The sequence below is a fragment of the Nyctibius grandis genome, chromosome Z (assembly GCF_013368605.1).
Source record: "Nyctibius grandis isolate bNycGra1 chromosome Z, bNycGra1.pri, whole genome shotgun sequence".
NCBI classification, from domain to species: Eukaryota; Metazoa; Chordata; class Aves; order Nyctibiiformes; family Nyctibiidae; genus Nyctibius; species Nyctibius grandis.
In genome coordinates this window covers 76,539,664-76,565,631 of record NC_090695.1, presented here as the reverse complement: position 1 = coordinate 76,565,631, position 25,968 = coordinate 76,539,664, and the positions used below count along the sequence as shown (strand labels likewise).

The following is a 25,968-nucleotide window of genomic DNA, read 5'->3' as shown; positions in this document are numbered from 1 at the left end:
GCCGCTGCCAAGCGAGCCCTCGCTGGCGGCTCTGACGCCGGAACCGGCTGGGCCCCGGCCGCGGGCGGGCCCCCTCCCCGAGCCCCGGTGCCTCACCGCCGGCCGCTCACCGCCGCCTCCAACGATTGAATTTTGGCGCCGAGTCGGCGGCCGTTAGAGGAGGCGCCTGATGGCGGCTGCCCCTGCGCTGCCTGCCTCAGGCGGCCCAGCTGCTCCCCTCCTGGGCGAGAGAGGAGAGGGACTCGCTCCCCTCCGCATTCCTCTTCAGAGAAGGAGGGAGCACATCCGTAACGCAGCCTCTCAGCATGAGGGAGCGGCGGGGGCCCTCACGTCAGGCAGGCGCGGCGGGCGGGCGCGACGATAAAGGCCCCCTCGGGCCCAGACAGGCGGCGAGAGGAGCCGGTCGGGGAAGATGGTGGGTGTGGCTGCTGCGGGGGACGGGAGCTGCAGTTACGTGACCGGGGTGCCTGAGAGAGGAGAAAATGGTGGTTGTGGCTGCCGGGGGGGACTGCATAGCTGCAGCTGTGTGACCGGGGTTCCTGAGAGAGGAGAAAATGGCGGGTGTGGCTGCTGTGGGGGACGGGAGCTGCGGCAATGCGACCGGGGTGCCTGAGAGAGAAGATGGTGGGTCTGTCTCCCGTGAGGGACTGCATAGCTGCAGCTGTGCAACCGGGGTTCCTGAGAGAGGAGAGATCGGCGTGGGTGAGAAGGCACTTGGGCGGTAGTGTGGGGTTATGTGGCGGGGCTGAGGAGCTTCAGTGTTAACTCCAGGCTAAGTGTCTTTGTACCGCCCTTAAATTACATTAAAATTAAGAAAGTGCACTTCTGTACTTCAGCTCCCACCACCCTTACCCCACTTCCCCCCCCCCCCCCCAAAAAAAAAACCCCAAACTGTGTATGCCTGCTCAGCCATCTTGCTGATATACAGAAGTGTTTCCATTCAAGCAGAATAAAGAGAACCTATTCAAAAGTTGCGAGTGCGTGTCAGTGGAAGAACAGTAGTTGTCCAGGGCTGCATTGCTCGAAGTGGAAAAGCCAAGTCAGCTGAATGTGTTTACTGTTTCCTGAAATTGCTGTATTTATGCTGTAAAAATAGACCAGTGTTTTGCAAGAGGACTTCTGTCTTGTACTGTCATTGGTGTTACCACTGAGATCCAGGGAGCTGCTGTAAAACTGATTGTACTGAACTGCCTAGTTTATAGTCTGAGGTTATTTTAATAATTTGAAAATGTTCAGACTGCAGGTCTACGTTATTGGGAAAAATTTTTTGTGTGTCTGCTCACTTCAGGAATTACATTGGATGCGGCTTGATCTGTTTAAGGCTTACTGTGACAGCACTGCTGCTGGAGGTACTGTAGCCAGAAAGCACATATTTAGAAAAGTTATTTTGAAGTATGGGGAAGAATCAGACTGACACCATGTAACTATACAGCCATCATTAAATGCCAGTTTTTATTTGGCGAATTGAAAATATTTCAAAATGATCCTTGAATCATTTTTCATCGGCAAAATATCTGCAATCTGTGGCGAACGTGCTTGCATGTTTCTTGCCTGAAGGCCAGTTCCTGTTTATAGTTTCTGTGAGAGGTAGCTACTTGGACTATGCTGCAGGTGGCACCTGGTTGCTTTTCAAAGGGACAAAATTGTTGTCATTGTGTGGCTGATGGTGCTGGCGGCTGAGTAGCCAGTGCTGTACCTGCTCACAGAATCACAGAATCACAGAATGTTAGGGATTGGAAGGGACCTCGAAAGATCATCTAGTCCAATCCCCCTGCCGGGGCAGGATTACCTAGACCATATCACACAGGAACGCGTCCAGGCGGGTTTTGAATGTCTCCAGAGAAGGAGACTCCACAACCTCTCTGGGCAGCCTGTTCCAGTGTTCAGTCACCCTCACCGTAAAGAAGTTTTTCCTCAAATTTAAGTGGAACCTCCTGTGTTCCAGCTTGCACCCATTGCCCCTTGTCCTGTCAAGGGATGTCACTGAGAAGAGCCTGGCTCCATCCTCTTGACACTTGCCCTTTACATATTTATAAACATTGATGAGGTCACCCCTCAGTCTCCTCTTCTCCAAGCTAAAGAGACCCAGCTCCCTCAGCCTCTCCTCATAAGGGAGATGTTCCACTCCCTTAATCATCTTCGTGGCTCTGCGCTGGACTCTCTCTAGCAGTTCCCTGTCCTTCTTGAACTGAGGGGCCCAGAACTGGACACAATATTCCACATGCAGCCTCACCAGGGCAGAGTAGAGGGGGAGGAGAACCTCTCTCGACCTACTAACCACACCCCTCCTAATACACCCCAGGATGCCATTGGCCTTCTTGGCCACAAGGCCACACTACTGGCTCGTGGTCATCCTGCTGTCCACTAGGATCCCCAGGTCCCTTTCCCCTACGCTGGTCTCCAACAGCTCTGCCCCCAACTTGTACTGGTACATGGGGTTGTTCTTGCCCAGATGCAGGACTCTACACTTGCCCTTGTTATATTTCATTAAATTTCTCCCCGCCCAACTCTCCAGCCTGTCCAGATCTCTCTGAATGGCTGCGCAGCCTTCCGTTGTGTCAGCCACTCCTCCCAGTTTGGTGTCATCAGCGAACTTGCTGACAGTGCACTCTATTCCCTCATCCAAGTCATTAATGAATATATTGAATAGAACTGGTCCCAGTACCGACCCTTGCGGGACTCCACTAGACACAGACCTCCAACTAGACTCTGTCCCATTGACCACCACTCTCTGGCTTCTTTCCTTCAGCCAGTTCACAATCCACCTCACTACCCGATCATCCAGACCACACTTCCCCAGTTTAGCTGCGAGGATGCTGTGGGAGACCGTGTCAAACGCTTTACTGAAATCGAGATAGACCACATCCACAGCTTTACCATCATCTATCCACCGGGTAACATCCTCATAAAAGGCTATCAAGTTGGTTGAGCATGACTTCCCGTTGGTGAAGCCATGCTGAGTGCCCCTAATGATCTCCCTATCCTTGATGTGCCTAGAGACAGCACCAAGAACAAGTTGCTCCATCACCTTTCCGGGGATGGAGGTGAGGCTGACTGGTCTATAGTTACCCGGGTCCTCCTTCTTGCCCTTTTTGAAGACTGGAGTGACATTCGCTTTCCTCCAGTCCTCAGGCACCTCTCCCGTTGCCCACGACTTAGCAAAGATGATGGAGAGTGGCCTAGCAATGACTTCCGCCAGCTCCCTCAGCACCCGCGGGTGCATCCCATCAGGGCCCATGGATTTATGGACGTCCAGGTTGCTTAATTGGTCCCTGACCCAGCCCTCATCAACCAAGACAGATTCCTCCTCTATCCTGACTTCTTCTGGGGCCTCAGGGCACCCTCTTCTTCCACTGGAGTTTGCCCAGCAGTTCCCTGTTCAACCATGCAGGTCTCCTGGTACCCTTCCTTGACTTCCTACCTGTTGGGATGCTCTGATCTTGAGCTCGGAAGAAGCAGTCCTTGAATGCTAACCAACTATCTTGGGCCCCCTTACCTTCTAGTACCCTGTCCCATGGGATTTCCCCTAGCAATTGCTTGAAAAGGCCAAAGTTGGCCCTCCTGAAGTTCAGGGTTGTAATTCTGCTAGCTGTTCTGTTCCTGCCACATGAGATCCTGAACTCTACCATCTCATGGTCACTACAACCAAGGCTGCCCTCAACCTTCACCTCTTCAACCAGACCCTCCTTGTTAGTGCTCCTTGTTAGTTAGCTCCTTGTAGCTGCTCCAGCTACTCCTTTTCCTTCCAGGCTAACTACAGCCTGAAATAAGAAAATGGAAATAAAGAAGAACCACTTGTGATGTGAGAGGCTTTGCACTATAAAGATAACCATGTATGTTCTCTATTTTCATATGACACGAGAGAGAGGCATAATTTCACCCTTTTTTGAGTGGGTATGTAATAGCTTTGACCTCATATGCCCTAAAAGTTGTGTGCTTCATTTGATGCAACGGTAAATTGTGTTATTTTAATGATAGTGTTCAATTTTAAGGAATTAAAAAAAAATGTTGCAGCTACCTAACATGCAGTTAGCACATTGGAATGAATATGAATATAGCATGTTGATTGAGGAAGGAAAAGACATTTTTAGCAGCTGCTTATCTAGGAGAATTTTTAGTGTTATTATACCATAATGTGCATTATACTGTTAGCAGTTGGGAAGAAAACTCATCCACACGAAGCAGATAAGCAGGCGCTCCTTTATTTCAGCGCTGGGGTCACGGGGTATAGCTCCACTATATGTGTCCAGCCAAACATTAAAATCCGTCAGTTTTTATACACTTCTGTCAAGTCATGATTACATAAGTTCTTTTACATAAAAATGCATAGTATCCTCGCTCTTAAATTTAACCTTTACAACAATTGATTCCGTTAATTATAACCTTATCAATATTCTTATTCTAAAACAATCATTGGTTAGTTCTACTCTACTGATTGGAAACTATCCCTGATATTCAAATCAGGATGGGAAGGGTAAGGGGGTTTCTAAGCAGCATAACTGATGTCTGTGACGGTCTCCTTAGTTTCTTAAACAAAACAGAAAACTCCAGTAACTTCCTGGTGAGGTTTCTCTGGTTACCTGTTTCAAACTTAACAGTGCCTATAGTTACCTATTTCAAACCTGACTCTTCTATATGATCAAATCTTGATTACTTTATCAGAGTATTTGCAACAATACCAAATATATAGCAGATAGATACACCTCCTAGCTGTGAAGTCACAAGTAGATACTCTACAAAGGTAAACATAGTATAGCTTCATTGGTTTGTGAAATCAGTATTTTAAGAATTGGGAAAGGGTTTTATTTTAGTAAGTACATGATAATATAGCACAAAATTAATGATCTAATCAGTTCAGAAAGAGGTGGGTGTTTTTGGAGATGGCTGATGTGCACTCTAGAATCTCTAAGGACTGAAAGCGTGGTCACACCAGGTACATAAAAGATGGTGTGCTATTTTGGTAAAGCAACACCTGTTTCTTTTTATTTCATGGGATGAATTTAACATTAAGCTTTTTGGGTAGACAAATATTATAAGGGTTATTTTGGGGGGTTTTGGTGGGCTTTTTTTGCAAATCATGCTATAGTGCTGTTGAATCTCGGTTCAGATGAGATAGTTGTTCTTCTCAGACCTCAGTTCTGATGAAAGGAATTAGGGTATGTACATCCTGAATAAATCTTTCATGACAGTTTTCTGGGTCTTCAGGTATTTTTGAAGAGTATCCTGTAGAAACTTGCGCTAAATAGTAAGTAAAACCAACAATAATAAATAAACACAAAATTATAACTTTGCTTGCTCCTAGTATTGATTTAATTCCTAAGGTGTTAATGCTCACGGTTGCTCCTATCAAATAAGCACTAGTTATTGTAGTAAGAGCTAATTATGAAATTAAGAGTGCTAGTTGCCATGATGGTAGTCACAGAGTCATTTAGGTTGTTAGGGATTATGGGAGGTCACGTAGCCTGTACACATGGACAAAGCCAGACCAGACTGATCAGATCTCTCACAGGCATGGGGAGTTGTAAAAAATCTGAAAGATGGAGATTCCACAATATCTTCAGGCAACCTGTTCCAATATCTGGCCCCATCGTGGTCTGGGGGGGCAAAAATCCCAAACTTTCCATGGATCATTGGAAGATACTGTCTTGCAAACTACATTCATCATCTTTTACCCTGTCACTGTGCACTCCCCTCAGATGAGCTGATTTCCATTTTCTCCATACTGTCTTACTAAGGAGCTGTAGAAAGCAGTAAATCTGGTTGCTCTGAAGACTGAACAAAGCCATTTGTCTCAAGTTTTTCCTTGTCTGTTACAATTTCTAGTCCCTGCATCATCTTGGTGACCCTACACTGGACTCGCTCAGGTGTGTCAGTGACTTACTGGGGAGCTGAGAACTCAACATGGTGCTCTGGATGCAGCTGGCTCCAAGTCCAGGGTGGTGGGGAAGGACTTTGTCCTTCTAGGTCATGGCTGTCCGGTTCTTTTGTAAGGACATCAAACATGATGGCTCCCAGTATGATCCTTGAAGGATGCCACTAGGAATGGGCTGCCAACTGGACTTTGTCCCACTGAGGACAATCCTGCAATCCTATAAGTTCTTACCCATTTATGCCCCAATTTATCTCACCAGTTTGGCTATAAGGACACTACGGGAGATTGCATCAGTGACCTGTGTATATTTGATTCTTTGCTGTGCTTATGCAGCTTTATTCGCTTGTGTTCTTCATGCAAAAAAACATGCTTCTTTCAACCTAAAGCAGGTACAGATTTCCTTGCACTGATGTCATGGTTTAACCCCAGCTGGCAACTAAGCCCCACACAGCCACTTGCTCACTATCCCTCCTCCCAATGAAATGGGGGAGAGAATCAGGAAAAAAAAGTAAGAAAACTCGTGGGTTGAGATAAAGACCATTTAAAGCAAAAGCTGTGCATGCAAGCAAAGCAAAACAAGGAATTCATTCACTGTTTCCTATCAGCAGGCAGGTGTTCAGCCATCGCCAGGAAAGGGGGGCTCCATCACATGTGACGGTTACTTGGGAAGACAAATGCCATCACTGTGAGCATCCCTCCCTTCCTTCTTCCTCCCCCACCTTTATATGCTGCACGTGACACCAAACAGTATGGGGTATCCCTTTGGTCAGTTGGGGTCAGCTGCCCCAGCTGTGTCCCCTCCCAATTTTTTGTGTGCCCCCAGCCTACTCGCAGGTGGGGTGGTGTGAGGAGCAGAAAAGGCCTTGACTCTGTGTAAGCACTGCTCAGCAGTAACTAAAACATCTCTGTGTTATCAACACTGTTTCCAGCACAAATCCAAAACACAGCCCCATACCAGCTACTATGGAGAATATTACCTCTATCCCAGCCAAAACCAGCACAACCAATCAATAGCATCTGAGATCCACTAGCGTAGGTTATGGCTCAGTTTGCTGGGGAATTTGGGACCACAGGTGAACTGGCAAATCCAGTCAGTTATTCACAGTTTGCTTAGCACATTGAAATTCACTAATCTACAATTTGGGAAGGGAAGCAAGAACAAAGGTTAAACACCAGACCAAATATTAAGCAGGTGATTAGAAATTCTGATGACCTTCCTTCTGTCAGATAACTGAGTCTAAAGTACATTTCTAATACAGACAAGTTGAATATTCACTAGATGTTGTTTTTGCTGTGGTGATACTGCAGCCTCCTTGTGGGGTAGAAGGTTTATATCTGCTCAAGCCTATACTCTCATGAGCCGATACTCCCATTAAGGTTTACAACCCTTGAAAAGAAGGGTCCTGGAGGAGAGAGTGAGACCCTAAAAGGCCACTTTTCATCCACCAGCATCCCCAAGTCCTTCTCCACAGGGCTCCTCTCAATCCCTTCATCCCCCCAGCCTGTATGGATACCGGGGGTGCAGGACCCAGGTGCAGGACCTTGCACTTTGCCTTGTTGAACCTCATGAGGTTCACAAGAGCCTACTTCTCGAGCTTGTCCAGGTACCTCTGGATGGCATCACGTCCCTCAGGTGTGTCAACTGCACCACTTACCTTGGTATCATCTGCAAGTTTGCTGAGGGTGCACTTGATCCCACTGTATGTCGCTAATGCAGATATTAAGCAGTACTGGTCCCAATATGGACCCCTGAGGGATACCACTTGTCACTGATCTCCATCTGGACCCTCTGGATGCGACCATCCAACCAATTCCTCATCCACTGAACAGTCCATCCATCAAACCCATGTCTCTCCAACTTAGAGAGAAGGATGTTGTGGGGGACTGTGTCAAAGGCCTTACAGAATTCCAGATAGATGACAACTGTAGCTCTTCCCCTGTCCGCTGATGTAGTCACTCCATCACAGAAGGCCACTAGGTTGGTCAGGCAGGACTTGCCCTTGGTGAAGCCATGCTGGCTGTCTCGAATCACCTCCCTGACCTCCTTATGCTGCAGCGTAGCTTCTAGGAGGATCTGTTCTATGATCTTCCCAGGCACAGAGGTGAGGCTGACAGGTTGGTAGTTCCCAGGGTCCTCCTTTCTACCTTTTTTTAAAAATGGATGCAATGTTTCCATTTTTCCAGTCACCGGGGACTTCACCTGACTGCCATGACTTTTCAAATATTACAGAGAGTGGCTTGGCAACTACATCAGCCAGTTCCCTCAGGATTCTGGGATGCATCTCATCAGGTCCCATAGACTTATGTATGTTCAGGTTCCTCAGGTGGTCATGAACCTGATCTTCTCTTACAGTGGGAGGGACTTTGCTCCCCTAGTCCCTGCATTGCAGTCTATCTGCTCTAGAGGTGTGGGAAGATAAATTTGTCAGTGAAGACTTTTTTTCTAAAAAGTTGTTGAGTACTCAGCCTTCCCCTCGTCCTTGGTTACCAGTTTGCCAGTCTTGCTCATCAGGGGGTACACTTTCTTTGACCTTCCTTTTCTGGCTGGCATAGCTGTAGAAGCCCTTCTTATTATCCTTTGCGTCCCTTGCCAAGTTCAGCTCCAGCAGTACCTTGGCCTTCCTGACCCCATCCCTACACAACTGGGCAGCATGGATGCACCCATTTTTATTCACTGTGGAATATAATGGTAAAGTACTACGCTGAGCTGATGTGTGCTGTGGGAGTGAGGAGGTCCTCAGGCCCCTTTTGCCAGATGCTGTCTGCTGTCTAAAGCAGCGATAATAACAAATGCTGATCACTGCTCTGTGCTTCCACCCAGAAGTCAATGGACAGGCTTAGTAAGTCCTGAAGCTCTTGCAGTAACTTAACAACATCGGATACCAGCCTGAGATTTCTTATCATTTGTGCCTAAAACAAACTTGGTGTAGTCAAAAGTTTAGGGTTTAATTTAAATGGAGTTTTCTAAAAATTTAAGCTTAATGGAGCTTTTTTAAAAGAGAGAGCTTTGTTTGGCAGCTGTAAAATCAAGCAAATGACACATTTCTCTCTGTGGTGCAGGAAAAGGCATGTCCCTGCAAATGTAAGAAGTGAAACTGTGCTGCAGTATGTCTCAACAGCTTTGATGAAATTTTGGATTTACTGATGTTGCAGCATGTGCTTGGACTGTGGGGGAAGTAGAAAGAGTGCTGGAAAGAAGCTTAGAGTGCCCCGCAGTGACCAGGGAATCACAGCTGGTCCTTCCATAAGCTTTGGCTTGGTTTGTCAGCCCAGGTCACCTGCAGTGTCCTGTCTTTCTGCCTATCTGTGGACTTCTGCTTATTCTTTCTTATCAGATGTAGTTCTTAGGATTCTCATTCTTTGTGCAATTACTGAGAGCTGAAGGGCAGCTGACCTGTTTCAGTGCAGGTCTTGGCTTGCCTTTTCCTCTCCTGATGTGAGCTCGTTCTGCAGGACCGTTGAACCTCTGTTGGAATTACAGCCTTGTAACAAAGTGCACGATGACACGGTTTTTTTACCAAGCTATGGCTACTCACCTCTAATCTCTGACCTCCTTCCAGGGCTGGATAGCATTGCATAACGAAGTGAAATTGCAGCTTTCTTGTTTCATAACGCAGCGTCATGCGTGCTCAGATATTTGCAGTATAGTGTCTGCCAAAAGTAGCATGGGAGTGGTTTGCCTTTACCGTGTTTTTCACCAGAGGGAAAAAATACTTTCTGAGAAAGCATTGTAATAGCTAAGCCAGAGGGGAGGAACAAGTCATTCTTGCTCAGACTTGCAGGCACTTACGATTTGAGGACATATTCCTCCCAGGTAACTGGTAATCCTGTAATGTATGGGCAGTCCCGGGGTAGCCTCTGAATTATGACTCCCTTACTGCCAAGGAATCCTTTAAAAGCACTTAAAGTTTGTTTATTTGTTTTTTAAAGTATTTAGAAAGTCCTTTATGCTGGTGCCTGACAGATTGCTTTGAAATGCTGCAGGAGGCTGCGTAAATTGGAGCTGGAGGAAGGGACTGGATGAGATGATTTCCTGAACAGCTTTGCTGTTCTGATGATCAGTGGTTTTTTCCTCAGCACCGATCTTCTACAAACTAATTATGTCCAAGAGATATACTTAGCTTTTAATCATACCCTTTTCTTCCAGTGCAGCTGGGAGCATAGCTGTTCCTGCTTCAGAATGGAGATGAAAGGAAGCAAGTACCACAGACGTATTTGCAAATTAATTGTGACTGGCAGCAAGATGAACTGTTTAACTAACCCCAAATTTGAATTGAACTTATTTGTAACCAACAGGCTTCTAAGACGATTTTGTCCTCACCGTTAGATTTGGGCAAGCCCAGGCTAGTAAATCATACCACACAAGATATGAATGTAGTTGGGGTTACATAAGGAAAAGTAAACTTTGCTGGTTTGACTCATGCTCCCTTGAGAGCTTTACTACTCTTATATTTTAATGTCAAGATTCCCAGATTTCAGGTTTCACCACCAGCTCCTCAGCCTCAAGTCAAACTCTTGATTTTCTCAGACTTGTCTGTCCTCTCTTTTATTCCTGACCTTCTTTTCCAGTTGCTAGTATCTACTATGGGGATCCCAGTTTTCACCTTTTCCTTCTTCTCTTCTCTCCCATTTTCCTCTGAACTGTGAACCTCCTTTCCCATGCTGATTTTGGGGACTGAGCTGTGATAACCTGTGTGAAGGTGCTCTGCTTGCAGCTCTGAAGTGCACCACCTGCAGTGTCTGAACACAGACTGGATCTTTGCTTTCTTAGATATATTGTTAGTGCACAAAGCTGAGATTCCCCAATCCATCACTTCTTTCCTAGGTGTCTGATTTTTATGGAAAAAGTTAATAGAGATTAATGTAAAACTTTATTCTTTGATAACTTGATGGGCTAGACCAGAGGACAAGGAGGGTTTGAAGGACATCAGAATAAATGCTGTCTTGGGCTTCAATTTCAGTAAAAGCTTTACTGGTTCTTTTATAAGACTATCAGGCAGATGCATCACCTTATTTTTTTCCTGGGACTTGCTAGAGATTAATTATTTTTAAAAGAGTCTTTTTACCACCTTCATGGACTGTCTCAAGTTTTTATCATAGCTACCTCTTTGCAGTAATGATTGTAATGGTCTATGAAACACTTTATACAGAAAACACATAAAAGAAATTATTCAAACCCACTGACACGACAACAAAGTAGTTTTGTAGCGCAGTGGTTACTGCTCTTAGAGCTGAGCTGGTGGCTGTCACATGCTTGGTCCAGTAATGCTTTTACTGGACCCACAAATGTTGCATCACTGCTGCTTATGCTTTAGAGTTCTAGCATGCTTAATATGCTTAAGCAACCCATTCTTACTATTTTATATCTAAACATACAAAATAAACTTGGTTTGTTAACCTGGAGATTGGTTTGTGAATCCGTTCATCAAGCATGTGTCTGTGTTCTCTTTTCTGTTTATTTGGTTTGGGTTTTTGTGTTTTACAGCCTACAGAAAACATCCCTAGCCTTGAAGTGGCTATAATAATGTCATTTCAGTAGAAGGTGAGAAGTGGTCACCAGAAAATCTGACCCATTCCCAAAGTTAGGCTTAAATATAATAAAAATGGTCAGTGAAATTAATCTTTCGGTATTGTTTGTAGGAGAGATCATTGCTGAAAAATCTGTGTATCACAAAAAGTAGAAATTTTTGATATGAATGTGAAGATTGATGTAAATGGGAGGTCTGAGTGTGGAAGCACCAGAAGGAACAACAGGAGAGAGATAGAAATGGCCAGTACTGATGGCACCTAGATTTGCAGGTATCAGGATTAGAGCACATCTTTGTGCAACTTCTTAGAGGACCAGATAGTGAAAACAGAGGACAGCCTAAAACAAAGGACAGCATGTTCCTGTACTCAGATTAAGTGAAGAATCAAAGCTATTAGAATGGTGGGAATGTAAAGAACAGAGCTGGAGCCTTGAGGCACACAGACAAAAGAGACAAAAAGCAGGGAGTCGATATTGATGACTCGCAGGTGGGACAGGATGGGAGACAAAGCATTTCTGAATCACTGTTGGCTCCCCGGTACACATGGCACATCAGGGCATGGCTGCCAGCCTGGCCAGCATCCCTTGTCCCCAGGTCATTCCTGGCTGGAGCACTGGCGTACCTGTGTCTGAACGCAGGACACACTGCTGCCACGAACACCTCTTAGTGCTTGTGTGTGTCAGCGAGTGAGTGGGATCAGTTTTGTGTTACTCTGAACTCACCTTTTGCTCCTTAAGCCCCTTTGCTGAGTTTGCTTTGTTGTTGCTGCAGTGTCGCAATACCTTTTGTTACTGAAAAGTACAGATCAGCACCATTGATACCAAAGCAAATGCAGCAGCGGATGGAAGTGACAGGGGAGTCCCACCTGCTTTTTTTTTTTTTTTATGGAAAAACATTTGCATATCGGATGGCAGTTGCTGCAGATAAGTTTTTCTGTGACCTTGGCTCTTGTTATGATCGTATGTAGTATGTGAGGAATGCTGGGTTTGGCTGCTCACTTAACGAATGCGGGATGCTTTGACAAGTGGGCTTGATGATACTTCTTTCGTTTTGTGAAAGACCTACGTGTCCTGGTACAGGTGATCTCCCCAGCACACACTCCTAATGCAGGAACCCTTCACCTGTGCTGTGTTTGTTTCTCATCAAGGAACCAGGAATATCCCTGTTTCATCACAGAAAGTTGCTGAGTGCTGATGAGTTTCTGGGTCTGGCGGCTTTTGCATTTATCTGAACAATGGAAAGCTTGCCCTGTTCTCCCTGGTCCTCGCTTGTGCGTCGTTAAAAAGTTTTGTTATTTCCTCAGGTCTCTGTTCCTAATTAGTTCTTTTGTCTTCAGGTGTTTTGTAGTTCAACATGCCTCTGCGTATTGGTCTCCTTTCACTTTCCACCCTTCATATTCTGTTTGAATATTTTCACAAGAAAAATAAAAAGTCCAATAGTCCCTGGACAAAGTTTTCTCCCATGCCACATGCCTCATTGCAACACAGTTGAGGCAAAATGCCAAAGCTTGCTACTGTTTCTTAAGGTGGCTCTGCAACGCACAGAGATGCCAGTATGCAGAGGCATAGCCACACAAGCTCTGACCCTTTGGTGTGTGCGCTGGGAACAGTGAAGATGTCAGAGCACGCAGGTGGGTATGGATGTCCTTTGAGAGCCTGCAGGCACCTCACTATGTAAATGTCATGACAGTGTTCCCTTGTGATAGTGGCGTACATATGGATCACTCTCTGTGTTAAATGATGGATTGGATGATGAATTTTATATGCATTTTTAATTATTTTTTTTTCCTCAGTAGCAGAACTCTTTAGTTCTGGGCCTGGACTGGTAAAATGGGATTTGAAGAAACTTCTGCTCTTGTTCTCCAGACTGCAGTATTTTGTGGTTTCTAGGACCGTGGGTTTTGTGTACTTAGCTTGGCGTATTGCAGAACAGTCCTATGCAACTGGCTGGGCGCTGAATGCGATCGGTCTGTAAGGATAATCTCAGATCTTAACGGAGAAGGGTGAATCACGTTGGGTGTGCCCTGTACCAGGTTTACTGAGGGTTTAGGCTTGCTCCTGGGGAAGTGGACTGAGGGCGGTACCTGCTCTGTCGATAAAAGTGAATGTCTTTGCCTTTTAGGAGGTGTGTGTGACTGAAGGAGTCCAGCCACTGACTGAGTTGGGTGCGGAAGGTTGTTGACTGGCCTTGTCATCAGAAGATACAGTTTTCCACCTGCCTGCTCTAAGTATAAACTTCTCTTTCTTTGCCCTTGTTGATGTGCTTGCTTATAGGAAAAAAAAAGGGGCTGTGGGGGTAAAATGAATGCAAGTCATTTGTTTGTTTCCATCTTGTATGGAAAATGCTGGTGAAAATGTGTGCCCAGTTCCAAGCCCTGAGCTTGGCAACTGGAGAACTGTTTCCTTTCAACATATGGGGTGTCATAGAAAGATGTCTTTCTTACTTTTGTATTTCTCACTTGCACTTTGGTTGAAGCTTGTAAAAGTTTAGGTTCAGTACTCACCCCATGTACTTGAGGCAAAAGAGTGACTTTAAGTGTTTTTTTTCCTTACAGGATTTTTTTTCTTCTTAAACTAGTAAATTTTCCCTCTTAATTTCTTCAGAGTGGGAGCCGTACATCTTGCTGGGGCTGACTTCCCACACCAGGGCTTGCTGCCAGCAGGCAGGGAGGTCTGGCAGGTTGCAGGAAGCTCTGTATTGCTTAGGCAATGAGGGGGCTCTTCAGATGTTTTCTTGATCCAGTAGTATCACCACAGGATGCAAGAAGGGGCTGCCTTGTGTGATGGCATGTTATCAAGATACAGTTCTGCTTCATAAGGTCTAAACCAGACCTGATGAGCAGCCCAGCACCGTTGGGCATCTCTTTGATGGGCACTCTATAGCCGTGCTGTTTGTTGCACAGGATGGTGACTGCCAAGGCGTGGGTTCTGAAGAAGCATTTCGAGGGTTTCCCCAAAACCAGTGACTTTGACCTGAAAAAGATAGAGCTGCCAAGCCTAAAGCATGGAGGTAAGTGGAGTGCCACCTGTTTTTATTTTTTCCAGAGGTTGTCTGGTTGCTGATGAACAACTGTGCCTCTGTAGGACTGTTTGTGTGTTTCTCTAGCTTGGATTTTCAAAAATGGGTTGGCACAGCTTGTGGCAAGCCATGCATCTTAGCAGTGAAGAGCTATTGCTCAAGAACATATATGCTGATGGGTTTGGTGTGATACCGAAAAAGCTGGAAAATAAACTCTCTAAGACTTATTTTTAAGTTTTAGAAAGCAGGCAGTCTTTATTGCAGTGCCGGGAGCACAGGGGACATTTCCTCCAATTGTGCTCAACCTCAGTTCCGGCCAGCACTCCTTATATTGTCATATGATCACGCATATACATCAGATTTCCCAGAAATCTCATACATATTTAAATCATTTCTTGGAACTATTTACATAAGTTAACACCCACTGGTGCATGTGTAGTTGTGTACCCTGGTGGTCTTTGGGGGTCATCAGACCCCTCTGGTGGTCGTCATTCCTGTGTCCTTTTGGTGAACTTTAGTGAGGCACATGTGTCATTCAGTGTATCATGTTCTGTTACTTCACTTGTCAGTTCATTTTTCTTCTTAACCTGTTTAAGCTGGTATGGTTCCTTAATGGTGGTATAGTTTTCCTCCCTACCCATTGTCTAACATCCTGTTTGTGTAATTTGGCCTTGTTTCAGCAATTACAGAAGCTTCCATTCTATAAATGATTTTCTAGGGTCCCACTTTAAGGTTTAAGGTATCAGGTGGGTTTTAAGACATGCTGCCTTCTGGTAATACCCTTAAAAACAGTGGCTGAGCTCTTCTAACTCCGGTGCGCAGCGGCTGCAGCATGCCTTTCAGAGTCACACTGCCTAATCACATGTGGCACCTGATGGCAAAGGCATTCAAATGTGTTTGCAAATGAAGCTTACTGGAGAAAATTGCTGAAGTGACGTGCCCTCAAAACCGACAGCCACGAGGAAACAGAATTTTTTTAGTTTAGGAAGAGAGAACTGAACTGTGACAGAGCAAATGAGATAACTGTAGTAAAACCTAAACATGCTTGACTGGTGAAAGGTTTTCATTTGCTTTATTTTGCAAAATCCTTTGGAGAAAGCTGGAGAAGATGGTAGCCTCTGGGAGTAGGTTTTCATTGGAGTTTTTCATGCTTGGTAGGGAAGGTATTGAGGATAATGCTGAGGGAGAGCAGAGTGACTGGGGTGGGACTGAGCCTGCAGCTGGGAGGCCTCCGGGCTGGCGTAAATGTGGGCTGGCCTTTCATTTTAAGAAGCCACAAGGCAAGACTCCTGTCTGCATTCAACATCTAATTTTTTTGCCAGTGCTTATCTGTTATATTTGACCTGTTGTGACAGCAAGAGAGAGTGAATAAAAAGAGTAAAAAAATGCACAGGTTTTATTTCTGTGTTTCCTATTTTGAGAAGGGAGGGAATATGATACCTTATTTTACGCAAGAGCTGTTGATAAAAGAATGAACCTTAATTTTTGGCTTCAAATGGACATCCGTACCATGCTGTTTTGAACCTCACCCCACCACTTGTGCTTTACAAAATTTACTCTGGTTTAGAATGTGCACCAAAGAAATTGCATTGAAGTACTACTTATGTTTACAACTTAAAGGTTTGAAAGGTGATTTCTTCTTACATGTACTTTCAAGCATTCAGGCATTCAAGAATGTACTACAGTATTCAGACACACTTAGACATTTCATGCCTGTGGATCTTTAAGAACATGGAGTCATTTCTTCCTTCCCCTTTTAATCCCTACAGCAAGAAGAGGCATAACTTCATACTAGAGTAACACTTTTAAAGGAGCTGGCCTTCCTTGTCATGTTAAATGACCTTGACTCTTCTTCCTGCTCACTCTGAGTAAAGGGAAAATATTTATATCTGAATATATTTCTAGCTTGTACTAGGTAGACCACTGCAGCACAGGCAATGAAAAGTATTATTGGGTGGAGATGAACAGCTAAAACTGCTGTGTGAATGAGAATTTAAATTAAAATTTATTTAACTGTATATTTCACAAGAACTAATGTCATTAGAGACAGTAAAGTGGATTAGGCTACCTAGAAAAGGTAACCTAGTGCTTTCCGTTTAAGGCAGCGAAGTAGTGTTTGTGTTTGACCTGTGCCGAGGTTTCTTACCACCCTCTGCTGGTTGAATCATAGGAAGGCATTTTATGTATGGGTCGAAAGTAAGTGTTTTGCTAAGGGGGTCTGGCCTCTAGAGCCTTCTGTAGAGGGAGGAGGCAGATAAAGAAAAACAGGGTTGAAAAGCAGCTAGCGTTCTCAAGAGACACTACAGAAAGTGTCTTTTGTAACAGCACAGCGATAATCCAGACAAAGCTAATCGTTTCTGGTAGTTTTTCCCCAAAAGAATGGTGATATTTTGGGTTCTTGAGCTGTCAGGAATTCCTGTTGCTTTTGTTGAAAGACTGACTTGTGGAAAATATGCTTTACTGCACTGCTAATGCCCAGGAATTTGCTTTGTCTTTTGTTGCAGAGGTGCTACTTGAATCAGTGTTTCTCAGTGTTGATCCTTATATGAGGTGTGTCTTTTTCTTCTTTTTAAATTGCTGGCTAAGATACCTTATCTCATCTCCCACTTAAACCTCAAAAGAACATGAACTGGGAGCACCCCCTGTTGCCAGAGTCCCAGATGCCTTTGCTTTTTATAAAATGTGTGTAAATTCCAAGACTCCCAACACAGAGCTCTGCCAGATTTAGCCAGACATTAGGATAATGATGCTGCAGCCCTAGACTTTTCTTGGACTCTGCTGTTGTTCCTTGTCATGTCTTTTCCACTGGAATACAACTGGCTCAAATGAGACTGCAGCCCTGCTGCAGTAGCTGCTTCACTTATCTTAGCAACCTTGTACTTAAGGATACATATTCTAAGTAGGAAATTGCTGTTACGGCCATGTTAATAGGTGGTAGTTCAAGCACAGGGAGACTGGGTAGTTTGAAGAAGCTTGGTGGACCCTAGTGTCAGAGATGATTGATAGTTCTTTGGAGTCTCAGCCTTTTGTAGTGGTGGACCATGCTGGGAAGATTAATGCTATTGTGTCCCCAACACTCTAGCCCAGTATACGGTCCAGATGGGGTGCTCATGTAGCTGACTATGGAAAACATGCAGTTATGTCATTATAATGACAAGCTCTTTGCGATCTGTTCAACATCACTGCTTACGCTCTCTTTCTGGGTCAGACAGTAGCTACTACTTCGTAGTGTCTCATCTGGAACGTCATTAAAGTTGCTTACAGTAACCCATCTCTGCCTGCGTTACAGACCTTACAGTCGAAGGGACATGAAGGAAGGGGACATAATGATAGGCACACAGGTTGCCAGGTAAGATCTTCAGTTCTTGTTATCCATACACATGGCAGATCTCAAAGGAATGTACTGACATTCGAGACATCTGCAGCCTGCATTACCTGTTCTTGACTTGAGTCTACATACTTCTGCAACCGTATTCTTATCTGTAATTGGTTGGAATGTGTTTTTCATCTAAGAACCTCTTTTGCCTTCTTGGAGAGCATTTAGGCCTCTGATACCGTCCATTGTACTTGCCATAAGTGTCAACTTCACATTTTAAAATCTGATGTGCTAGTAATTGCATGCCCAAAACCATGCATACTATCTACTCCAGCTGAGAGTACCTCAGCATTACCTAGGATACACTGTAGCCAAAGGTTTATCTAACCTTAAATCCATCCTTTCCCAAGCTTATGGTAATTTAGCTACACAGATGTTTCCCTTTGTCAGCTTGTTCCTGCTGTGCTGCCTCTGAGTTGCTGCCCAGAAACATCTGTGGCCTTTGACTCGTGTTTCTCTGCAGTAACACTGAGGGCTGGGATAAATTAGCAACCAAGTCTGCGAACAGAAGGCTGACTGTTTCCAATATTTCAAAGCTGCTTAACTACCCCTTCCCAACGTAGTTTTCCTGTTGGGCTAAGAAAGTTGATTTTTCATTTGGCATAGAGACACCACAAGTATGAACTTCTCTCTGTTATTAGATACTGCTTTCTATCTGGTTTTGTTACCCCAAGAGGTTCCATCTTCAGGATCTTCAACCTTTAAATGAGGTCCAGGTTGTCTGAGAAGGGAACTGCTTATTACAGCCTATCTGTGACTTCTTGCTTTTCCACCCTTTAATCCCGGCATCCTCTTCCCTGCCTTCGAACTCATAGAAGCCTAGTCTGAATTTGTACCAGACTGGTGCTTGTCAAAAAAAAGTCGGCATCTGTGTGGAAACATTGGATTTGTTGTGGGCAGGGCTGAGTCTAGAATCACCTTGCCCAGTATCCGCCTGGTGATGAGAGATTGTAGACATTTCAGGACAGACATCAGAAGCCTACAGCATCAGCAGGTATGGACTAAACGTCCTAATGTGAAATATTTCTTTTCTCCTGCATTACAGGCCAACAAGAATAAAGGAGGGAAGAGACAGTAATGATTGATTGGTATTTGGGTATTCTTTTTTTTTTTTTTCTTCTTATAAACAGGATTGTAGAAAGCAAGAATCCTGCTTTCACAGTGGGGACCTTTGTCGTGGCTGGAACTGGCTGGAGAACTCATTCCATCTCTGATGGGAAAGACCTACAACTCCTTCCTTCCAGTTGGCCAGAATCACTCCCCAAATCTCTGGCTCTTGGGACGGTTGGCATGCCAGGGTGAGTTTCAAGATGCAAAGGCAACTATCCCCTGGATTTTGCTGTGCAGGATGTTTCTGCCTATCTGTATGACCTTTTTCCTTCATCTTGTTCTACCAACATGTTGTCTGCTCACTCTGGTAAAAATATGTGTGCTTCCGGATGCCCTTACCCTGTATAGGTCCTGAAGTTTGGCCCATCCTCTAGATCAGAGGAGATTTGACTTGGAGGTTATGGTGCCTCTCCTTGAGGAGCTGTAATAAGGTAGGAAGAAGATCCAGGAGGGGCTGAAAAGAATACAGTTCAATCTGAGTTAACCTTGGTGGAAAGACTCGTACTTCACTGGCATCTGGACTAGTCTGCTTTTGCTGACTGGGCTCTTCTGCTATCACCATATTTCCAGAATTGCCCCTAAAATGGCAAAAGACAGCTGTCGCATTATGCAGCAAAGTAGAGGTCCTTTAAATTGCACTGCAGCAGACAGAGCTGCTGGGCTTTGGAATCCCTATTCACTACTGCAGTCTCTCTGTCATCTTCTCACATTTCTTCTCTCTTTCTCTGTAGTTTATATGGGAGATGAGGACTTGGTCAGTCCTGTTGACACAGAAGGCTTTAAAAATGATTGTAACATTGTGTGTGATGTAGAACTTCTCAGATTTCATTTTGACATCAGGCAAGATGCATGTTTTTCCAGACAGCTGCTAGATGGGTTCAGTTCACCCTTTCAGTTCGGACCAAGTGGGAAGCTCTAAGCTTGAATTTAGAAGTTAGAAATAAAGTTAGTTGGGATTCTGGGCCAGTTGATCACGTTGTTTGGGGAAGCTTGCAGAGCCTGTTGTCATTCAGTATTTATATGGTCAGTGGAACATGCTTGAGCTAAACTTTATTGTTTCCTGCAGATTACAATTTACACAGTAGCCACAGCTGTGCACAGTAGTCCTCAGGAGCGGTGTGCCCATCAGTTCAGCAAGGTTTTGCCACCATTTTTTCTTTTTCTGCAAGCTTTGATTTGTGATGAGTATCGTTTAATCTTTGCCTCGATCTGGTAGATACCAGCTAGCTACTGACCTCTGTCTAGCTTGGATTTACTCTCTCTTCCAGTGTATAACTGAGTTGTCACCTTACAGAGTTATCTCTGTGTTTCTCCTTTTGGCTAGTGAGCACAAGGAAAGCTGTTTTCACTGAAGGTAGACTTCTGCCACAGCGTCCTGTTTCCCAGTAGTGTATCTGTTTTTTTCTGGGATGGCTGTAAAAAAAATCCAAATTAAGAAGTTTGAGTTAGTTTTTGTATTTCATGAAGAATGAGGAAAACTGAATCTTGTTCTGGTTGTGACGATATTTTGGTTCAATGTGGTCAAGTCACATCTCTGTGTCTGGTGTCTTTTATTCCTCACTGAGCATTCTTTCTTTTTCTTCACAGCCTCACTGCGTATTTTGGTCTGCTGGAGGTCTGCAAGATGAAGCCAGGGGAGACGGTGCTGGTTAATGCTGCAGCTGGTGCTGTGGGCTCTGTGGTGGGGCAGCTCGCTAAAATTGGGGTGAGTGGCTTGAACTGCTCATACTTGCTCCTCAGAAGGCTCACCTGGGAGACAGGGGAACAAGGCCATACAGAATCACAGAATCACAGAATCAACCAGGTTGGAAGAGACCTCAGGGATCATCGAGTCCAACCGTTGCCCTTACACCACCCTGTCAACTAGACCATCGCACTAAGTGCCATGTCCAGTCTTTTCTTAAACACATCCAGAGATGGTGACTCCACCACCTCCCTGGGCAGCCCATTCCAATGTCTAATAACCCTTTCTGTAAAGAAATTCTTCCTGATGTCCAACCTGAACCTCCCCTGGCGAAGCTTGAGGCTGTGCCCTCTTGTCCTATCGCTAGTTGCCCGGGAGAAGAGGCCGACTCCCACTTCACTGCAACCTCCCTTCAGGTAGTTGTAGCCATGAATGATCAGGAGGGCAAACATCCCTGAAGGGATGCCTACAGTAAGGTCTTGAGATGGGACAAGCTCCTGAAGATGTAGCAAAGCTAGCTGAACGTTTCCTAGAGCTCTGAACTCATATGGTGACGATAGCCTGACTTTAAGGGTGAGCCGTCCACCCAGCGCTCTGTGAGTGTCAGCCTGTATAGCGAGGAGATGTTTAGAAATGTTTTTCTCCTTTCCTTGCAGGGTTGCAAAGTGGTTGGCTGTGCTGGCTCAGATGACAAGGTTGCATATCTGAAAAAAATAGGCTTTGATGAAGCCTTTAATTACAAGACTGTTCCATCTCTGGATGAAGCACTGCGTAAAGCATCTCCTGATGGGTACGACTGTTTCTTTGACAATGTGAGTTCAGAGAGAGGGCCTTGCCCTGAGCAGACTGTAATTTTCCTTAAACTATAGCAGGAACTCAATATTGTATACATCTAATCGAAGACTACACGAGGAACTCAATCTTGAGTTCCATCTAATTGAGAAATGGTCTCTGTAAGAGCTTACTGCTTTCCTGTTCCCTTCCCACACTTATTTCTGCAGCTGACTTGGGCAGTAACAGGAAGAACAAAGGCCAAAAGGCAAAGCTGGATTGTTGGTGGTGTTTGTGAATGGAGAGAGAGAAGTTTATCTTCACTCTCTGGAAAGTATGGCACATTTTGGGGAGGTGAGGGTCGCCGTGAACATTTAACTGATGCTGAACAGAGAAAGTCCATTCCTGGCCCTACCTTGGGCCACAGACAGTCATCCACTGTTGCTGGAAGGGGAGTGAGCGTGGACAGATGGCCCATGTTACATGGTCCAGGTCGCTACACCGGTACCTGTAAACAAAACAGTTGCAAGGCCCACTTGTAAAATTGTTGGAGCGGCCCGTAGAGGGTTTCTGACCTCTCCCAAGTACAGCTGGAGTTAACAGGGACTGTGGGCTGTTCTCGATAGTCACATTCAAACAGCCTATCTTGTTTTGAAGGCTAAGAGAGTTTAACAGTACAGATGCTGTCAAACTATGTCAGTTCACCTTCAAGCCGGAGAACAAACCCTGGCTTTTTAGATTTCATAGTATAGCTAATGTATACATTATACCTAATAATCTAATACCTGGCCCAGGGTATTAGCTGAGGTACTGGCCTAAAACTCCCTGGCTCACTACCTGGTTTAAAGGGCAGCCATCATCATCCCTTTAGCACGTCTTTCTCTCAGCAGACTGTCTGCCAATCCAGGGATGATGGTTCTGTCATTCTGTGTGGATCGCAATTCACCTGCCTTGCCCTGGCAATCAATGTGAATGCATGGTGCCAGGGCAAAGCGCTTGCCCCTGTGGCAGGAGCTCCCGGTTGCTTTGCCTTCCCCTTCCAAATTTCATATCCTGTGCTGCTAAGGTCTTAAATAATAGGTTTTATGGTCATGTCCATTCCCTTCTCTCTGACTTCCAACTTTTGTGCAGAGCTCTCCCCAGCAGTAAATTTTCTCACAGCTTTTTTCTGTTAAAAGCTGCTGAACACAGCAGATCCCTATTTGGGAGAAGAGAATCATTAATTAAAAACTTGACATCACAATGATGTGAAGAGGTAGAAGTGCAGACTGGTGTGGGGGAAGAGCGGAGTTGATCCTTAGTGCCCCTAGACATGCCCCTTAGGAAGAGGGATCTAAGGGCAGGTCCTGCCCAACGCTTCCAAACCAAGCTTTGTGAAGCAGATTCAGAATTAAAACTGATTCCCTGTGTTCATAACTAATTTTTAGAAGAGTGAGATCGAGTCCTCATAGGTGTTGACTAAGTGTAAGGGTTTCTGCAGCCACCAAGTCTTTGAAGTAGTGGAACTCACCTGTCCACCCCTTGGTTGAATCTGGTGGTGCAACAATGCAAGGATGGCAGGTTTTGGCAGTCAGTGCCAAACACTGGCTTGTCTCTAATGCTGCACATGCTCTGGTTCTTGTAGGTTGGTGGAGAATTTGCCAATATTGCTATCAGCCAGATGAACAAATATGGAAGGATCGCAGTCTGTGGAGCCATCTCTCAGTACAATGACCCCGTGCCTCAGAAAGGTGTGGGCCTGCTTTTTTGTGTCTAAATTAATTCCTGGTTGGTGATGACAGAGAGAAAGACGTAATGGGAGTCTTGAGATTTTATTGGTTGAGTACTTTTGGGTAACTAACCACTGCTCTGGGACAGCAGGAGTGTGACCAAACTCCTTGTGAGTACACTCCATGCACTCACCCTCCTTTGCGCACACTCGTCTCGGATGCAGAACATCATCTGATTAGAAATGAAGGAGAGACTAAACTATTTAACACAGGATTCCCCAGGGCTCAGAGCAGATACAGAGCAGTAGAAGGCAGGTGTGGTGGCATGATGCCATTTACACAGTATGTACTTTTAGATGAGAGAATGGATTTCCCTTGGGTTTTTAGATGAGGCAGCTTAGGGGGTTCAGTTTTCTTTCCATAAGATTTCAGGTACTCATGAAACTGCTGGGAAATGTGGCTGAGATGAATATTTGCTTTCAATAGCATTAAGTTTTCCAAATTTGCCTTCTAGAAGAAATGTGAGGTCTGAATTCTCTTTGACAACTGACTGGCTTTGGACTCCCGTATCACTTTAAAAATGGGACAGGCTTTTGGGAGTGGGGAGACTATGACATTTTTATGATTGAGGGAACTGTTTTTTTAATGTGTATAACTTTTTTGAGACTTAGGAAGAGCATAAGAGCTTGGCAGGCTATCAAACAAGCTGTCAAAACAGTATTTCCAAGACTCAGCTGAAGCCCCTCAGGTGAAGCTGAGGCCACTTTACTTCTGAATGAAACTTTCTCAGAAGCGTTGAGTGTTGGGCCACACAGCTTTACGGATCAGGCCTTTGTTTCCCTGTGTGGCTATCTATGTGTCCACGAATCCTTGGTCTTTTGTCCTGGAAATTCTGTTTGGCAAGATTAGCAGTTGCTTCTGGCTGGAAAAAAGTGATTCAGTGGTCTTTCCTGGCTAAAAGCTCTCTTTATGCGTTGGGTCTTATTTTAAATGAAACTGATATTGCAGGTGGTTTGCTGGTTCCTTTCTCTTGCAGGGCCTTACCTTCAGCTTCCGATGGTCCTCAAAGAGCTTCAAATGGAAGGGTTTCTTGTGTCCCGCTGGAATAACCGCCGGGAGGAAGGTCTGAAGGCACTGCTAAAATGGGTTGTGGAGGTAAGGAAGGAAGGGGTAGTTTCCTATAAGGTGTACTCACTCCATAGCTTCCCTTTTTGCAAGGGGTCTCTTGTCATAGCTGTTGAGGTGCGGTCTCAGTGTGATACTTTTCTTCCACCTGACTTGATCTTTCAGCCTTTTGGGGACACTCAAACCATAATGAACATGCCTGATCCCTTCTGCTTTGTTGAGACCTGCGATACTAGCTTATGGACTTTGATATATTCTGAAATATATGTAGGCTTTGAAAAAGGATGCTTCCAGACTAACTCAAGACACTTCTCTGGCAATGAAGTGTTTCATATTTAGAGTCATTCCTCTTATTTCTCATTCAGAAATCTCCTTTCATTTGTAGTATAAGCAACAATTTTCACTGTAGTGCTGTGCTGAAATTACTGGCAAGAATGGTTATTTTTATGGAATTGGGAGCTGGAATTGGAATTTAAAGAGACTTGATAGGGAATTTCTTAAATTTTATTTTTCTAAATGAAGGCTGAGTTTAACACTTGGTTCATGGCTGTGAAAATCTTGTGAGTGTGAACACGAAAGGCAAAGGGGCTCTAGCTTTCACAAACAAGAGGATTTGGGATGGCTCAGCTTTTGATCACTTGCATTCGCAATTCCATACTTTCCTATGGTAGAGACAGGCCTGGCTTTGGGGAAATACTCCCCTACCTGTCCATTGTTTGTGGACCAAGTAGCACTAAATCTGGCCTGGTGTGTTTTTATAGCAGTGACTTTTGTTCCCTGTTGTGACTTCAAGTAGAAGGTCTTGCAAAAAAAAGCAGGTCCTTACCACAACCTACCTAGTTTTGCAAAGTTACCCTGGTGCATGCCAGCTTGCATGTTTCAGGTGAAACATGGAAGCTGGAGAAAATTTGGTTGCGATTTAGTCGCCTGAAGATGGTAAAAACTACGCAGCTGGTGAATGAAAACTCAGTAAATTCCTTTCTTACTTTTGACAGGGAAAAGCGAAGTGCCACGAACAGGTCACTGAAGGATTTGAAAACATGCCAACGGCTTTCATTGGAATGTTAAAGGGAGAAAATCTTGGAAAAGCGATTGTAAAAGTCTGAAGGTTGCATATTCCTTGTGGACTGGTGCAGGAGAATGTGATTCTGCTAAGTGCTTTTAACTCACTGATTGCAAAAATGTTTCAGTATTTTTGTGGGACATTTGGTGATAACTTCTCTCAATAATTGGGCTAATAAGTGTAAGTATATGCTAATGGCTTTGATCTTGAAGAACTTGAGAGTTGCTTCTGAAAGCTACACAAAAAAAAAAGCGCCTTACAACTGCTGAACTTCATCAGAACTGTAACAGATTTAACAGTAGCTTGAACCTTTCTACGAGTTGGCTTGTAGAAAAGAAAAGCAATTCCAAAAGCTCTGCCAGCTGGTGGCACATCTTATGACTAATGTTTACCCATTGATTTGGCCCAGAACTCAGCAAGAGGGTTTTTTTAAACCAATATCAAGGAGCAAAGAACAGGCTAACAACAGCTGGGGGCCTCCCAGCTTCCTCACTGGCTAGTTTTATTTTTACTTTCATCAGGAAGCGTAAATATGTCAGTTATTCTGAGATTATAGAAAGCAAAAATAAATCTGTTAATGGATACTTTGCTTGTGTTATAGTTGTTTGTGGAATGCCCTCCTCTTCCTTGCAGTTAACACAGAGTGGCTAAAATATTACGAGTACTTACTTATCTCAGCAGATCTCACAGTACAGGTGATATGGATAGGTCA

General features: G+C 44.7%; 1 protein-coding gene across 1 annotated transcript; it reads left to right on the top strand.

Moving 5' to 3' along the window:
* The first annotated feature begins 376 nt into the window (after positions 1-376).
* Positions 377-25,571, top strand: PTGR1 (prostaglandin reductase 1). The gene is made up of 11 exons (XM_068423575.1): positions 377-415; positions 13,522-13,627; positions 14,303-14,409; positions 16,923-16,968; positions 17,708-17,767; positions 18,925-19,092; positions 20,492-20,609; positions 21,245-21,400; positions 22,984-23,089; positions 24,105-24,223; positions 25,189-25,571. Exons 3-11 carry the CDS (start codon positions 14,304-14,306, stop codon positions 25,297-25,299), a joined length of 990 nt encoding a protein of 329 aa, XP_068279676.1. The 5' UTR covers positions 377-415; positions 13,522-13,627; position 14,303; the 3' UTR covers positions 25,300-25,571.
* Positions 25,572-25,968: the final 397 nt, after the last annotated feature.

What these genes read in the sequence shown, in the direction of transcription:
- PTGR1 (XM_068423575.1), top strand. Translation starts at nt 14,304, where the DNA reads ATGGTGACTGCCAAGGCGTGGGTTCTGAAGAAGCATTTCGAGGGTTTC. An exon ending in GGGACGGTTGGCATGCCAGG is followed by an intron (nt 19,093 to 20,491) that starts GTGAGTTTCAAG and finishes TTTTCTTCACAG; the next exon opens with CCTCACTGCGTATTTTGGTC. An exon ending in TGCTAAAATGGGTTGTGGAG is followed by an intron (nt 24,224 to 25,188) that starts GTAAGGAAGGAA and finishes TACTTTTGACAG; the next exon opens with GGAAAAGCGAAGTGCCACGA.